Raw genomic sequence first — 17,301 nt, forward strand, 5'->3', positions numbered from 1 at the left:
TGACAACTTGTCTTATTTCTTCAGATTATATTTGTTTTAAGGATATTGTTTGATTTGTACCTGATTTTGTTTTCTATAGAAATATGTTTCAACTTCTAAGTAGAATCATGTATAAATTCACATTTCTTACCCCCCAAAATTAAAATAATACATAAAAGGTATTTGGAATATTGGTCTTCTAATTGCTTTCACTCTTTTCACATAGATTTCTAATAACGTGCTAGAACAAATCACAAGCTTTGCATCAGGAACATCATACCATCTCCCATTGGCTCACCACATTCAGCTCATCTTTGATCTCATGGAGCCAGCACTAAATATCAATGGACTCATTGACTTTGCAATACAGGTATCAAAGGCATCCTGCCTTTTAGCAAAGCAAACCTACTAGGCATTGTGCAGTTTACAGGGAGCCACCCCGTGCAATTTTGTATAGTTGAGACATTCTGAGTCAACAGTATCTAACTAGCATTTTCAACTAGCAGCTGTGTCCATAATTTTCAATTAAATATAATTGGTGTTAAAATATAATAGTAAAAAATGTGAGAGTTTTGACTGTATTTCTTACTTGTCTTTTGTTATTTTGCTTAGGGAAAGGTGAAAATTTGTTTGCTATTTATAATAGAGTATATTTTAGGTAAGAGCAAAAAATATTAAACATTATTGATTTGTTCCACTATTTTTCTTGTACACATACTTGAGTTCTTTTGTTAGTGTATGTTGTTAGTGAGTAGAAATAAAACATATCTTTTACTTATCCTGTTGGAGGTGTTAGCTTTGTTAATAATAAGAAAATACTGATGAATAGCTTCCATTTATTGAAAATGAGGTGTAAATGGAAAAAAATCAAGAGGCTAGGGGTGTTTTTTTCCTGAAATTATCCAGTCCAGAACTTTGGCCCACCATAAAATTTTGGCAGCTATTTCAGTATTGAGTCCCTCTTGATGGCCTGGACCGTGATGCCCAGACAGAAGGAGAACTGTAATTTGGTAAAGGATTGAAAGTAAAAGCCTTTTAATTGCCTGAGGCTCTGCGATGGTGGTTTTATCTGTGTATAGTCCCGCGGCAGAACAAGGAAGGAGATCAGGCAGTTTTAGGATGACTCAGTATGTCCAGAGTTTGTAAAAGTTCACGTGTCTCCTTATTTGTTGTGGCAGCTGCATGCTTATTCGGTCTTTTTGCCCTTTGCAGCTGCTGAACGAGCTGAGTGTCGTGGAAGCGGAACTGCTCCTGAAGTCCTCCAGCCTGGCAGGAAGCTACACGACAGGGCTGTGCGTCTGCATTGTGGCTGTCCTCAGGCGCTACCACAGCTGCCTGATCCTGAACCCCGATCAGACAGCCCAGGTGTTCGAAGGGTTGGTATATCCTAGAATGTGTAATGTGGCTTTTTTTAAGAAGCTTTATTTTGAAATAATAACTTCATATCAAGTTTGAAAGAACAAAGGCCTTCCTATATGCCCTTTTCACAGGTTTAACAATAGAATGTGTATTTGTGATAAAGTTTTATAGTGGCTTTAAACGAAAAATAGTACTGTTTGTTTCATAAAAAGATGCATAGTTAAAGAATGCTTGTGCCGGGAAGCGTTTACCAGAAAGGTGATAAAAGCGTAGAAAGCCTGCCTGCCTACTTCTCTCTCCCTAGTTACTGTCGTCTCTGCCGACCAGAATCCTGAATTATTATGATTGGTGAATATGTGGTTGCTTTTTGTTCACGTAATTTCAGTTTCTATTTGGATGATCCAATTCCAAATAAGCTTTGAATACATATCATCTTACAGATTTAACTTTTCAATTTCATTTCTTTTATAAATTAAAGGAAAATTTTGATGAGTTAATCTAGAATAAATGACTTTTTGATTCTTAGTCTTTTTCCGTTTGGATGAATTGTAGGCTAAGGTTTTCTCTATTACTATTAGGGAAGTTGCGCTAAGTCATTACATCACTACCATTAGAGGCTGAAATTCCTGGGACCAGAGAAGTATAATGAGCTGTCAAAACACTTATTCTGAGCTCTCTTTTGTCCACTGCAGACTTCTTTCTCCGGGCTTTATGTAGACATAAAAGAAAGGCAACCTCTTTCTCTTTTAATTTTCCTCCTGTGCTCAAAAGACAAAGATGGAGTTCTCTGGTTTCACAGTGTCTTTTTTTTGGTAATCCAGCACATGTAGTCTATCTGTTCTAGAGTGGCATCCATTTAACAGCAGCTTTTGGAGGGAAGAGGAAATGCTACCACATTAATTCTACACATAGGTTTTTAAATTTGTAACTATTCTTTGGAGTCGATGTTTCTGTAATAACCGTATAAATAAAAAACCAGAACAAAGTAAATCCAATTATTGCTACATTCAGTTCATATAAGAGGCTGTCTCTTAACTACATGTGCTTTTCTTTAACTGCATTTCCCAAGATGAAACATTTTTACTTTAAAGTTGAAGTACATTTTTGACTAGATTTTAGGCTTAAGTAGAATTTTTGCTTTCAGATTTTTGTTAACATTGACCTTGACATAAGTATTTCTGTGCCTCCTCTATATTTGCAGCCATCCTCACCTAACAAATACTATCTTATCACTTGAAGACACCTCGTTTAATATCTTCTTAATCTTTCCTTCAAGCTTGTCTTTCATATTCTGGCCTCTTTCTTCAGTTTTTTCTCTGTGACCGGAGTCAGCAGAAGTTTTTTTCTCTGTTGAGCCAGTTGTTAAATATGTTAGCCTTAGTGAACCATAAGTCTTCTCTTCACATGAGAGAAAAGCCACAGATAATAAACACTTAGATTATTCCTAAGTGACATCTGAAACATCCGTGATACTCTTAAATGTAAGAAAATAGCTACCTTAGAATCCAGAAAATACAGAACTGTTTCACAGCCCTCAGCTACCCAGTGGAGTTGAATAATTAGTACCAGGGTACTGACACCCAGGCCTGTCAGTTGGAGTGGTTGGTGAAGCGTTGCACCCAGCATCTCATAGCTGATAAATCTGCCAGATTGCTGAGACAATCAGCAATCATTCACGCAGCTCATTCATGCTGTTTGATTTACACCATACTTTTTAAACTGTGAATGGAAATGCCCTAACTGGTCATGAAATTAAAATAATAGTTTTTCACAAGTACTTTTTTTTCCCCCCTTTATTTTGAAATTTATGTCATTATCATTTATTTTGATATTTTAAATGTTTATAAAATCATGTTTGATATTCACTTTATGTTTGTCTTTTATCATATATGGTAAAGATAAGTACTTTTCCCAAAACTGTTATTCTGGGTTGGGTTTTGTGTTTTTTTTTTGCACTTATATAAGCATACTGGATCTTGATGTAAAATGTCTTGTTACTTCTAGGAGGTGGAGGGAACACTGACTGGCAATTTTTCAATACGTTTGTTTTCTTTAATCACAAAGTAATTCTCTGCTTTTTCAAGGTATACCTGGAGCTATTTTGGTTTATATAGGGAACAGCTGATTGAAGCATCTGTTTGCTTCTTAACTGAGGGACACTTTTGATGTGACTGACAGCTGTTTTCAGTTGCCTGCATCTGCTGCTGGCAATTCAGAAGCCGTGGGATGCTACATGGTTATTTCTTTGCGTGGTTTGCGAGGTCCCACCTCTGATGTTGGGCTGGATTTCTTTCTGGGTGTTGGCGCTTCTCTGTCTTATTTTGAAAGGCATTTCTCATTTACACCCACAAAGAAAAAGCCCACAGCATGGCAGACCCATTTCAGGGAACACTGCACTTCCTCTGCTGTTGCCGGCTGAACAACGAAGCTATCAGGGTTCTGCGGATCCCAGGGCGGGAATAACGAGTCCAAGTCTGTGCGAGCCCTCGAGTCACAGGCCTTGGGAAGGATGCTCAGTGGTATCACCTGTGATTCCAGCGTCCGTCTCAGCCTTGTCATCCCAGGCCGCCTCCCACCTTCTCAACAGCAGAGAAGGTTCTAGACTGGGCCTCTGGAGACCTGAGTTCTCTTTTTGAATCTGCAGTAAACTAGCTCTTTGCCTTGTGGGCAAGTTCCATTACCTTTCTGAGCCTCAGAGCCTTCTTTGTAAGATAAAGAAGGTGAATCAGATGATTTCTGAAACACTTTTCAGCCTTAATCATCTTGAGTCTCCTGTGGCACTGTTGTAGTAGCACTGAACCCCGTAATCACATGCAGCACGGCGGCGGAGTCTGACTCTGATGGGTCGAGGGACCACTGGTGTGTCTGCCTGTGTCACGAGAAATGGTGTGTTGTGTGAATGGTGGCCCAAGAGGCCATCTTTCTGATCTGGGAAATTGGAGTAGTGAATGCTTCTTCTGAATTGCAAGTGTCATATCACCAAAAAGAGGGGGTTTGGAGTTCTTAGTTAAGATTAACTAAAATACATTTGTTTCTAGTTTGGATAAACAAGGAGAATGTGACCTCAGACCAGGAATTTGTGTTTCATGCCTGAACCAGCTTATGGTCTTAAAATTGAACTTATCAGACTTACTGATATGAAGAAATGGCTCCTTTACACAGTGGACATGGGGTCCTTTGCACATTTCCTGAATTTATCAGTCTTTTTACTCAAGAGGAGATTCTCTACCAAAACTTTTGTGTCCTGGTGCAGAAGCTTTATTGATGGACCCCTCCCTATACATCTTCTGTCTGGAGGAATTTCTTTCATTTCTTATTGTTAATGGCATTTCGGGAGTTTTAAAAATACTTAATGTTTCAATATCATAATAGAAAAATGATATTTTATTCAGTTATTTACTTGCTATAATGATTAGTGTTGACAGTCTGATATCTTTTTTTTCTTACTCAAAGTAATCAGGAACATATTCTCACTCTAAAAGATTCAAGCAATGACATATATGTTGACAAAGTATGTGTCTCATGTCCTCATATATTTTTCTCCTTAGATTGTGTGGTGTGGTCAAGCATGTTGTGAACCCCTCAGAATGTTCTTCCCCTGAAAGATGCATCTTAGCCTACCTCTATGATCTCTACGTGTCATGTAGCCACCTCAGAAGTAAATTTGGAGATCTCTTCAGGTGGGTAGAAGAAAGTCAAAAGAATAAGAATAGCTTTATGCCCCTCCCCCCCCCCCTTTTTTTGGTGGGCCAACCAATATTGTCATCCTTTTTAATAATGAGAAGTAATCCTAATTATATCTGCCAGAATTCCTGTTGAATTACATCTCATTGTACCTGTAACCTCCTATTCCAAATTACTGTTCATGTTTAACTCTGATTGCGATTTTGGTAGAAGAGAAAGCATTCTGTATTTTGCAGTTGCTATTACCCCACCGTTTGCATACTTACTTTCTCCCTGCATTTGTTTCTTTGACTCTTTTACCTTCCTACTTGAAAGAGCGTTTCCGGCTCCCTGTCATTCTCTGCAGTTTAGCACTTGTACCCGCAAGAGGTGGACAGGTGCTGGAAACTCCTTACTTACTTAATGTTGTTTGAGGAAGTTTAGATGATTAATTGTAAGTTGGTGGAGGGAAGGAGATGGTAATAGCTGACAAATTTGTAATCTAGAATCAGGCAAGAAAAGAATAGTCAGTTATGATTTTCTTCACTCTCTTGTCCTTTGCATCCAGTTTGTTTGTAAACCTGAGAAACTCTGTCTTCCAGGTACATCTAGAATCTGACCACTCTTTCTTGTTTTGCCACTCCCAGCATGCTCATCTCTTGGTTGGACCATCACAGTTTCCTTCTAACTGCTTTCTTGCCTTGCATCCTTGATTCTCTTAAGAGTATTCTCAACATGTCTTCAAAAGTCATCCTTTTGAAACAAGAATAACTTGACATATACCAGTGGCTTCTTATCTACTCAGAATAGAATTCACGACCCTTCGGGATCTACTGGATCCAGCTCTGTCTTCTCTTTCTCTCTGTTCAGATTAACCACATGGACCTCCCTGTCGGTCTCCAAACATTCTAAACACACTCCCATCTTGGAGCTGTTGGACTTGGCGGTTACTGCTCTTGTAAAGTTTTCCCGCAGTTATTCACTCACTCCCGCAGTTCACTCAGGGCTCTGCCTCCCTGATCAGCCCCTTTGAAATAGGACGGCCCCTGCTCCCACTCTCTGTCATTCTCTGAGTTTTATCATTATTCCCCCTCCCCGTTACGTGCATTATACACTTATTTATGGTCTGGCTCCTTTCTAGAATATAAGCTTCTTGAGAGCAGAAGCTTTATATTTTCTTCATTGCCCTATCCCAGTACCTTGAAGAGTATCTGGCTCATACTAGGCACTGCAAAAAAAAAATCTGTTTAAAGAATGATCTATACCAAAAACAATATCTGTGATATTTTTAATGGTACTGATAAAGAAAAAAATGTGAAAGTTTGTCTTTATGAAATGAATTAGGTTTAAAGGTAATCCCTTATGAAATATTAATATTTTTCCCCAGAAATAAGGTAAAAAAAAAAATGCCCCATGTTTTTCTGTTACTTTGCCAAGAGCTTTCAGTTTACAGTTTTCACAGAGCCTTCTCATACATGACTGGGTTCTTGCAACAGCCCTGTAAGTTTCTCAAGAAAGCCACAGTGTTTGACCCCGAATGCTCCTGCAGGGTAGAAAAGCATGTTAAGTGAGTTAATTCAAGTAATGCACACGGGCTGTGTGGAAACTTAGGAGACCGACAATGAACTGAGGGGCTCCTTGGCATTAGCAATTAAAGACATGGAAGCAAGCTGCAATTCTCTTGGAAAACCTTCAAGTCAAGCATTATTTGTAGTCTAGGATTAAGAAAATGGTTGAAGAAAAGGTAGATATGCAGAGAGATGTCTATTAGTATATTACTAAACCAGTTTTAATGATTGGATCTGAAACATCATCTGTAATGTGTGTAAGTGTAATATTTGAAGGAAATAGATCACTAGTCACATCCACTTAGGACTGAGCAGGCTTCCCTGGCGGCTCAGGTGAGTAAAGAATCTGCCTGCAGCACAGGAGACATTGGTTTGATCCCTGCATCAGGAAGATGCCCTGGAGAAGGGAATGGCAACCCACTCCAGTATTCTTGCCTGGAGAATCCCATAAACAGGGGAGCCTGGCGGGCTACAGTCTAAGAGGGCGAAGAGAGTCAGGCGTGAACCGAGCAGCTAGCATTCACTATGGCTGAGCTGCTGCTGTGTGCCAAGGGCGCGGCTGGGTTATTTTCATCAAGATCTTTAATCCTCCTAACAACCCCAGGAAGCAGGAATAATTTTTCCTATTGGTAAACGATTGTCCTTCATGATAAGTTAATAAAGGATGAAGCCTACATTTGAATATTCGTCGTTTTGGCCTTGAGCTATGTGTTGCTTTCATTACTCTCTCTGGTTTTTCTGATACATGCAGTTTCAGAAGGAAATGAGTGTTTTTATTTGCTTGTTAACTCTATTTGCACCAGCAGCAGAGTGTGCTAAGAGTTTGACAGTGACGTTGATGGCAGCTAATGTTTCATTAAAACCGAGAGCTCATCTGGAAAGAGTGTAATAAGTGAAACAGGAAGCCTCAAAATGAAGGGTGAGGAGACTCACCATGAACCACAAAGTTCAGGAAAATTATAAGAGGAGGCAGGAGGGCATCAACTTGAAAGAAGTCCCTAGAAAAATGAGGCTGACTTATAAAAAAAAATGCAGAAAGAAAAGCAGAATTCTTTTGCTTTCTAAAGACAGACTTGGGTAGATTGTTAGAATTAAGTGGGAAGTTGGAAAAAAAAGAGATACTGCTTTGCCATTTGCAGGACTCTGTTTCCTTAACACTCAGAATACCGGGAGGTGGAGGAATCCAGGGCCTGATGCTAGGAAGGGGGCCAGCAGAGAGAAAAATGGGTTTTTATTTCCTTTTCAGTGGGCAAGTGAAACAAACTTAGAACTATCGCTAAGTGAGAATGTATGAAAAGTTGAGTGGAAAGCATGGCACGGGTTAAGACAGGGAAAAGGGAGATTTTAAAAGTGCTTGGAGGACTTGTCTAGTGGTCCGTGGGTTAAGAACCCACCTTCGAATCCTGTGGACATGGGTTTGGTCCCTGGTCAGGAAAAGATTCCACATGACGTGAGGCCACTCAGCCCATGCAAGACGCAACTCCTGAAGCCTGCACGCCGAGAGCTTGTGCTCTGTAGCAAGAAAAGCCACCACAGTGAGGAGCCTGAGGAGCCCCTGCTCGGCACAGTGAGGGAAACCCTGCACGCAGCAGCGACGACCCGGCACGGCCGTAAATGAACAAGATTTCAAAGTTTAAAGAAATGAACAAAAGCACTGTCATTTTGATCAGGTCATGAATTCAGCTTGCAAACTTATGTCCTTCAGCAACCACGGACAAGCTTTTATATAAGTTGTCTGCCAAGAAAAAGCATGTAGAAAGCTGTGTTTGCTGCCGTTTACACGGTGGCTTTAGTCCTCCCTCTTGGCCCAGTTCTTCCCAAGCATATCTGGGACTTAGTTTCACCTGGGACAGTTTCTTTTCTTTTCTTTTTTTTTTTTTTTTTAAGCATACAGAATCCATACACCTAACAGTGAGGTCCAGAAGTCTTTTAGTTTTTATAAATTCCCAGAGGTGATTGTGAAGGAGAAAACCTGAAGTCACATTTTGGTAAACACTGAACTGAGCAATCTCTGATTTCTGGAAGCACCTGTCAGTGGTAACAGTTTGGGGTAAAGAGTCTATAAATCTTTTCATTTGTGAGGAAATCATTCCTGGCTACTGTTTATACAGGAGGCATAAAACTAGGGCATGTCACCTTGATCAGAAATAAATTTACTGAAATTTAAAAGGAAAAGACTTTCTGTTGCTTAAGAGTGCTCTTGTATAGAGAACGTGAAGTGTTGTTTATGGACTAGTTATCCATAGCAAGTGGGCAAGGACAGCAAAGTGCACGTGGGGTCTGAGCTCCGAAATCAGGTCATCCTTCGGCTGCAGAGCGAGATTTGAGAGGATGCTTGCTAACTCCCTTTTATACACTCAGACAATATTCTGTATATTATTCTGTATAATTCTGAATACTGTAAACCAGGTTCTTAAAACACCCTAGATACTGCGGAGAAGCACAGCATGATACATTTTTAGGAGCAGTATAGTGGTTTCTTTACTTTCATAGAATTTGTATTTGTATATTATCTGTATCTGCCTACTAGAATTTAAACTCCTTGAAGGCAGGGAGTGAACCCCTCTTTCCCAGGTAGGCATGGCACATAAACCTCCCTGGATATCCCAAATGGAGAGGAATAGTTTTACAGGATGTATGATTAGGATAAAAACACCAAGTTATTCCTGGTGTGTAAGCCAGTCCGTTTTTATTAGTCTTAAGTTACGACACTCACTGTTCAGAGAAGTTGTTGGACGTCTTAGTAGATTATTTTATTTTTAAAGCATGTAAAATGTGGAAATGACCTAGAAATTAAGATTAGTACCTGAATGTCTTATTTTTGTTTTGTTCTTCTACCCACTTAGTAACTATTTATTGAACTAGAACATTCTAGGCACTGTGCCCAATGCTGATTATTAGGAAGTTGGAATCAAGAACCCATAACGTGAGCTTTCTTTAGGAATACTTTATAGCTGCCATTTAATCTGTCCTTAAATGAAGTCACTTTCTAGTTATTATAGTTTTGTTTTGTCTTTTAACTCTTCTTCTTGTAACCTCAGTAGTGCCTGTTCAAAAGTAAAGCAAACCATATATAATAATGTGATTCCTGCAAATTCCAACTTGCGATGGGATCCAGACTTCATGATGGATTTTATTGAGAATCCCTCAGCCCGTAGCATCAACTACTCTGTGCTGGGCAAGATCCTCAGTGACAACGCGGCCAACCGCTACAGTTTCGTCTGCAACACCCTCATGAACGTGTGCATGGGCCATCAGGACGCTGGGAGGTGAGCCGGGCTCCACGGTTACACGCGCAATTGTTGCATGGTTGCTGCTTTGAAATTCAGATCTTTAATTTCAGACATTTGGCTCTGTTTTTTAAATCTTATTTTGTTACTGAGTTTACTTCAGCTCTGTTACCGGGTGCTTTTCTTAACCTGGCTTATTGATCTGACGTAAGATGCTCTAGATACAGTCTCTCAGTTGTCTGATCCGTTTTCAAAAACATATATGACAAAAATACCAATGAAAAATACACATAATTTTGGAAACGTTGGATTTAGGTCTTCCTTTTCCTTTTTTTTCATGTTTTTTAAAAGCATGAATTCATAGGTCAGATTTGTTCACAGAACTGAAAGCATGTTAATTGATATCTACGCTGGTTACTGTTTGTTGCTTGGCAGCATTAAATATTAGAAAGCATGTGAAGACATCTCCTGTCTCTTCCGTTCCGTATTCTGGTAGGTAGTTTGTCAAGTGGGTTTTTATTATGTCCTTGAATCTAAGAAATGAAGCCCATGTTCGCTGATGCTGAGACTGTGTGTTGGTTGAGTTTATCCTGTGTGAGTATTTGTCTTTGTCTACCTTCTCCTGTGTTCCTCTTCTTCTTCGTAGGATTAATGACATAGCCAACTTCTCCTCCGAGCTGACGGCCTGCTGCACCGTTCTCAGTTCAGAGTGGCTGGGGGTCCTCAAGGCCCTCTGTTGTTCTTCCAATCACGTCTGGGGCTTTAATGACGTACTTTGCACTGTAGATGTAAGTGTTCTGTTTCATTTAAAAACTCAGCTGTGCAACTAAATATTCAGTTAGTAATTTTTTTTTAGTTGAGTCAACTCTTAACTGAAATATTATAAATTTGTTTTCCTCTCTCTCTGTGGAAGTGATAAACCAGAGTGTGATTGCCAGGGATAAGTAAATGTAAAAAAAAACAAACAAAAAAAAACAACAACAGAATAACTAAAATAGCCTACTTTAGAGTGGAGATGCCAGGAGTCTCCTTGTTTGTTAGCTGAGACTTCTTGCCTGTGGTCTCCTCAGAGTAGTCTGTTCATGTTTACTAAGTGCCTTGGGTCCTTCATGGGGCAGGGCAGAACTTAACTAAAGCAGTTTGCATTCTGAAGTCAGCCAGTTTGTTTTCTTAAGGTGAGAAAAACTCTCTTACGAGTATTGGTTCTGTTGTGTGGGATTAGGATGTCCAGGCTCAGAATTATTGGGGTGTCCAGTCTTTCTTAGTGACTGTGTCTGAAGGTTTTTGAAGAGATGTCCGTTACAAAGTTATCACAGATTTCCTCAACTATCACAGTGCATCAGTGTGTGAATTTCTTAAAAATCCATCTTGATTCTTTATTTCTGCCTGTCACTTCGGTCACTTCCTGCAGTAATTCATGTTACATGTTAGTGTATCTCATATATAGAAGAATTGTATACATTATAAAAACTGCCTCTCAATTAAAGTTTTATTTCCTGGTTCTGGTGTCTCAAGACCACATGGGCATTCCACTTTATCCTGTGGGCACCTAAGATGTAAAACTCATATCCAGACAGCAAAGACCCACATGTCTGTCTTTAACACAGGTCCTTAATCTTTCAGTTGTTTTTGTTTCACTTTACCTCTGCCTGTTCCCTCATCTGTAAAGTTGGAATTAATAGTATGAACCTCCCGGCACTGTGTTCTTTCTCTGTAAATCTCTCACCATAGTTTTTGACTTACAGGACAACTTAATGTGGAGGCTGCCATTACAGCTGTTTTTCTTATTCTTTTCTGCCAAAGTCTTGTGAGATCTGTAAAGGGTAGACATTTCACTCTGAAGGAGTGATTTTGCCTCCTCTGATTCTCCTCTTTCTTTCTTTTTCTCCCTCCCTCATCTTCACTCTTCTTTAAATTTAGGAGTCGGTGAGAATTTTCACAGTTGCTTTTAAAAACTAATTTAATTATCTTGCAAAATTAAGATTAGTTATTCCTGAAAGAAACACCAAAAACACTCACAAGGCTTGTTTTTCAGTTAGGAGAACGTACTTGTTTTCCATTGCTTCCTAATGATCTTACCCTTCAATATCAGATTATACTGCATTCTGCCAAAAAGACTTACTTTTATGTTATATCACTTAGAGATATCTTGATTTTGCTTTGTTTTATTGTTTGGTTTCCCAGTTATATATACTCAAGGTACAGCTTAGTATTATCTTAAAGCTCTGGGATGTGGGTGAACCTCATTCTTTGTCTTAAAAAATAGAAAAAAAGCCTGGAGGGTAATGCTCATAAGTGATTTCCCTCTACTGGTTCCTTTTGGGATTTGAGATCTTATTGGTATTGCCTGCGTGCTCTTAGATATGAATCTTAAGATGTTACTCCAAAGGGTGTTAGGTATTAAAACGTGTCAATGTTTTTCTTGAAGGTGAGTGACCTTTCATTCCATGATTCATTAGCTACTTTCATTGCTATTCTGATAGCACGACAGTGTTTCTCCCTGGAGGACGTCGTGCAGCACGTCGCGCTGCCCTCTCTGCTGGCCGCAGGTAAGGCTGCCCCCGGAGCTGCCCTGCTGGTCTGGCGGGCGTCTCGGTGCCGAGGAGGGGCGGAGCAGAATTTGAGCAGACATGCCTTGGGCAGTGGTACGCCCTCAGGGTAGAGATGGTAGAATTATAATCATTGTTCCAAACAAAAGTCACACTGATTTCAACGGAGCAGGTTGGAAACGGCTATTTTAATACTTGTTTTTAAGAGAGCACTCGGGTTTCTCAGAAAAGAAATAGCCAGTGCTTTGCTTTTTACCGTAAGGAGCATTTATTTAGATTATTCCAGAAACCTCAGCTTACGAGAAGTGCAGAAGATATGTTCTTCAGTGTGTCGCAAAACTTGCTTTTAAAATCCTCTCTCCTAGCTTGCGGAGATGCGGATGCGGAGCCTGGGGCAAGAATGACATGCCGCCTCCTGCTTCATCTCTTTCGAGCTCCCCAGGCCTGCCTGTTACCTCAAGCAACCGGTGAGATGACAGTTGAAATCTTATCTGATGATGTTTTCATTTGGAGCTTTAGGTTTAACTTGACCAAGTAGGCTGTCCATTCTGTAATCTCCTTCCTGATTTTGCTGGGCTTGTTTCAAGGTGATGAAGGAAAGGGGTTGTCAGCACCTTTCTTTTACGTAATATCAGGATATATTGAGAAACTCACATCAGCAGTTAATAAACAATAAAAATACCTCTCCTCCTTGTCCAAGTCATGCTGGTGGGCAGTGTGATCCTCCAACATACTCTGCTGGTTATGAGCCAAACCCTAGCAGCTTAGGGCAATGGCATTTCATTTATTCTTTTACTAAGGTGAAGGGAATAGGTAAGAATTCTAGGCATTAGAATTTAGTGTAGTCTGTTCCTAAAGATCATTTCTATGTAAATGTGTGTGTGACATCAGCAGAAATGGATAAAAGTGCTACTGATTTTCTTTCAATACATCTCTCTGAAGAGCAAAGCAATTGTCTTAATTATTAAAAAAAAAAAAAAAAGAAAAAGTACTGGATACTGGCAGTGTCTCTTGGTGAATCCATGAACCGTCAATTAAAGCTAGCTAATAGCAATTAAGCGTCCACGGCCTAGCAATGAAAGGCCCTGTTGACTGTAAATGGTTACAAACAGTGATTAATGATGATGATGAATCTGTTAAAGCTTTGTTGTTTTTCTCATAGGCAAACCTTTCCCTGGAATAAGATCATCTTGTGATAGACACCTCTTAGCTGCTGCTCACAATAGCATTGAAGTGGGAGCCGTGTTTGCTGTCTTAAAAGCAATTATGATGCTTGGTAAGATTATCCTGGCACTGAGCTTAGTTAATCACCAGAAACAGGCAAAATAATTTCTATTCAGGTTTAACTCTCATTAAAATTATTAGAAATACATTTTTGTTTGTTTATTCTCTTGGAAAAATTAGTTGGCTTTATCCAAGTTCATGTTCAGTTGGACTCCAAGAAGTCTGTCCCTTTCTTACATTTCTGGGGGAATTCAAATACTTATTTTGTGTGGCATTTTAGCTGCCCACGGGGTTGTTAGGATTTCAGTTGTTGGCTGAAGTCACACTTTGTGATGAACTCGGTTGAATTGGTAATCTGCGTAAAGGTTTACATTTTGTGTTATATTCCTGGACTAGAACACAAGAAAATCTGGGTTTTAATCTTAGTTTTTCATTGTGATCCTGAAAAAGTTTCTGTCCATCTGCCTTAGTTTTTTCATGTATCAGGTGATAATTACAATGATATAGATATTGTTGATAAATCAGTATTAGATATCATACTTTTTTTCATTTAATTTATAATAGATTTTTTCATTTAATTTATAATTTATGTTCAAGACATCCCTGTATCTTTATTGATATGTGTTCTCCAGGAATAGTAGTACTATCTTTTCTGTTCATTTGCAGTGTAGTACCTTAAAACATTTTTATTCTGTAAACCATTCAGGATTTGAAGGATTGGGAGGGATTCTTGAATTCATACTGCCTAATTTCAACTTAAGGTACCCTCTTTTGCTCTTGACTAAACAAAAATTTAAAAAAATTACCTCTTATGTTCCAAAAGAACTCCTTTTGGCAAGAACTGAATTTGCTGAGTTGAGAGGTGTTTTAGATGAGTCTTAAACATGTTTTGGAATGTATCCTGACCCTTTTATACCTCTCTCTAAGAAGTGCTGGGGCTTCCCTGATGGCTCAGATGGTAACGAATCTGCCTGCAATGCAGGAGATCCAGGTTCAATCCCTGGGCCGGGAAGATCCCCTGGAGAAGGAAAAGGCAGCCCACTCCAGTATTCTTGCCTGGAGAATTCTCCCATGGATGGAGAAGACTGGTGGGCTACAGTCCATGGGGTTGCAAAGAGTCAGACACGACTGAACAAACAACACTTAAGTAGTGTTTGGAGATGATGAGGGTAGGTAACAAGAGTTTTCATAAAACAGGCTTTTAAAAGTTCACCTTAACACAGACACACACACACACAGAGACACACACACACACACACACACACACACTCCTGTTGAAATGCCCAGGGGTTCTGTATTTGAAATGGAAAGGTAGAGCCACATGGAGGGCCACACTTCTGCTCTGAGCTCCTGGTACTGTACTGCCAACATGAAATGCTCATTTCAGGAAGATTTCTCTACTTTTAATATGTTTGAAAGGAAAGCTGGCCAGTCAATTCTATTTAATAGATAAATATAGGGACTAAGCAGTCAGGGACTGACTTTTTTTTACTGTGGTATTTCTAATGCCCATCAGGGAAAGATTTTCAACAAGCTAATGTTGAAAGTGTGAATGCATATGTGATAGGCATTTTCATAGCAGAAACCAAAATGTGTACCATAGAGACATTATATTATCCCCTTGATTTGTGGGACTGGTTTAATCCCAAGCATAATTTGCCAACCTCTTTAAGTATACATATTTTAATATCAGTGCCTAATCACCAGTTTAGTTTTTATCTCATGGCCTTACCTTGACCTTTTTAAGTGGCCCCAGTTCTTGGTGGATTCTACACCTTCCTAAGTGATAGAAGGTTCTTCAGGTCTGAGAAGTCAGGATGAGGCTTGTTGAAGAGTCAAGAGACCCTTGGACCAGGCAGGCACTGAACACTGTGTCTGTTCTGTTGTCTCTCCCATTGCAGAAGCTCCTAGCACAGCCTTCCTGACCTTCTCAGTCACCCTAACATCTAATCTGAAGAAGGATCTCCTAGACTGGGCTGGCAGAGGTGTCTGCCTCCTTGCTTTTGCAGTTCATTTGCCTCACTGTGTCCTTATCAAAGTGTTCTCCCAACTCCTGTCCACTGGGGTCTGTGTTGAGTTAGAGAGATAGGACTGTTTTATAGAATTCAATTTCTAATTTCTCTAGTAGTTTAAGGTGTGGAAATAGTTGTTTATAGGGCTTCCCTGCTGGCTCAGTGGTAAAGAACACTCCTGCCAACTCAGGGGACATGGGTTCTACCCCTGGGCCAGAAAGATTCCCTGGAATAGGAAATGACAACCCACTCTATTGTTACTTGCCTAGAGAATTCCATAGATGGAGGAGCCTGGCAGGCTACAGTCCATGGGGTTGCAAAGAGTCAGACATGACCGAGCACGCATGCCCATGATATTTATGGGCTTCCCTGCTGGCTCAGTGGTAAGGAATCTGCCTGACGATGCAGGAGACACGGGTTCAATCCCTGAGTCGTGAAGATCCCCTGGAGGAGTTAATGGCAACCCACTCCAGTATTCTTGCTGGGGAAATCCCATGGAGAGTGGAGCCTGGTGGGCTATAGTCCATGGGGTCGTAAAGAGTTGGACACGACTGAGTGACTAAATAACAATAGCAACAATAGTTGTTTATATCATCTAAGGTTGGAAATAGCCTGCCAAATGTTGGTACATGTAGAATTCAGTCTTTGTTCCAACTTTTGAAGAGCTTTGTTGAATTAAATGAATGCCTATGAGTGAAGTGAACTTGGTGCTTTTTTGCCTAAATATTTGAATGAAAAATGTTTGATAATATGTGATAAGATACTGAGTTAAAATGTATTGTGTGTTCCTCCCCACCCCTTAAGATTTTTTAAGTGAACATTCACTAAGTGATTCTAATTTTTAAAATTCAACAGACTCAAAAGTTTTTCTTGATTGACTTAGGGGTTTTAAAAGGCTTTTTGCACTGACCTGAGGTTGGTTTCCCTTACAGTGAAGTAGTGAGGGCCTTATCTAAACTCATTTGTTGGTTACAGGAATTTTTCCTGTTCGATGCTTGTGATCTTTGTAAGTAAATAGACAAGAGTTTGGAGGCTCTGTTTCCGTTTGGCAATCTTTTTTTTTTTTTTTTAAACCAATTTACATTAATTTTTCACTTTTAAAATATGACAAATTTTTGTCTTTCATGGCTAGAGAAGATTTCTTATTTTCAGCTATTGAGTAATTTTGCTCAGTTTCCACCCCCCCCCCCCCCCCCCCCCCCCGGAACTTTGTTGTGAGGAAAACACTTTCCTGAGCTTCATTTTGCTGAGTATATGAGAGGTTGACCAGGTGAGGTTTCCTAATTCGGACGTTTACAAAGAGGAAAGTGGAGGACATGGTTATTCAATGAAGGCCCTATTTTCCAGGGCCTCCTTAGTATGCGTTGCCCTTTTCCATTCCCAGGGAAATAAATCTCTCTTGTCAAGAAGTTGATAGTAAGGTGGGCTAAGGCAAAACTTTTCTCTTGACCTATGGATAGAAAATAAGTCATTCATTGTAAGAGAAGAAATGAAAAAGGGACACCTAGAAGGGTGAGTAACCCATTTTTCCTTGTCTATTAAGTCAAATGAGTTTGCATACATTTGTGCTTGAAATACTGGTGAAATCAATGTTCTGTGATTATTACGTGTGATTCATAATGGCCTTTTCCAAGTTTGGTGAAAGTATAATTCTATAAATGAAATAAAAAATGAGCCTTGAACTTGTTTTTTTTTCCCGTGTCTGATGGAACTTCTC

General features: G+C 39.7%; 2 protein-coding genes across 7 annotated transcripts in view; one reads left to right on the forward strand and one right to left on the reverse strand.

The window, feature by feature from the left end:
* The window catches only part of MED12L (mediator complex subunit 12L), a 355,795-nt gene that overhangs the window by 282,003 nt on the left and 56,491 nt on the right, over positions 1-17,301 (forward strand). For all 6 annotated transcript variants that reach the window (XM_061168108.1, XM_061168109.1, XM_061168111.1 and 3 more), the window contains 8 exons: positions 206-349; positions 1,192-1,355; positions 4,887-5,018; positions 9,611-9,838; positions 10,446-10,587; positions 12,228-12,348; positions 12,714-12,815; positions 13,511-13,624. In XM_061168108.1, coding sequence (XP_061024091.1) covers positions 206-349; positions 1,192-1,355; positions 4,887-5,018; positions 9,611-9,838; positions 10,446-10,587; positions 12,228-12,348; positions 12,714-12,815; positions 13,511-13,624 — 1,147 coding nt within the window. The remainder of the gene's footprint in view (positions 1-205; positions 350-1,191; positions 1,356-4,886; positions 5,019-9,610; positions 9,839-10,445; positions 10,588-12,227; positions 12,349-12,713; positions 12,816-13,510; positions 13,625-17,301) is intronic.
* The window catches only part of P2RY12 (purinergic receptor P2Y12), a 50,559-nt gene that overhangs the window by 19,743 nt on the left and 13,515 nt on the right, over positions 1-17,301 (reverse strand). The window lies entirely within an intron of this gene.

Source organism: Dama dama, chromosome 19, assembly GCF_033118175.1.
Source record: "Dama dama isolate Ldn47 chromosome 19, ASM3311817v1, whole genome shotgun sequence".
NCBI classification, from domain to species: domain Eukaryota; kingdom Metazoa; phylum Chordata; class Mammalia; order Artiodactyla; family Cervidae; genus Dama; species Dama dama.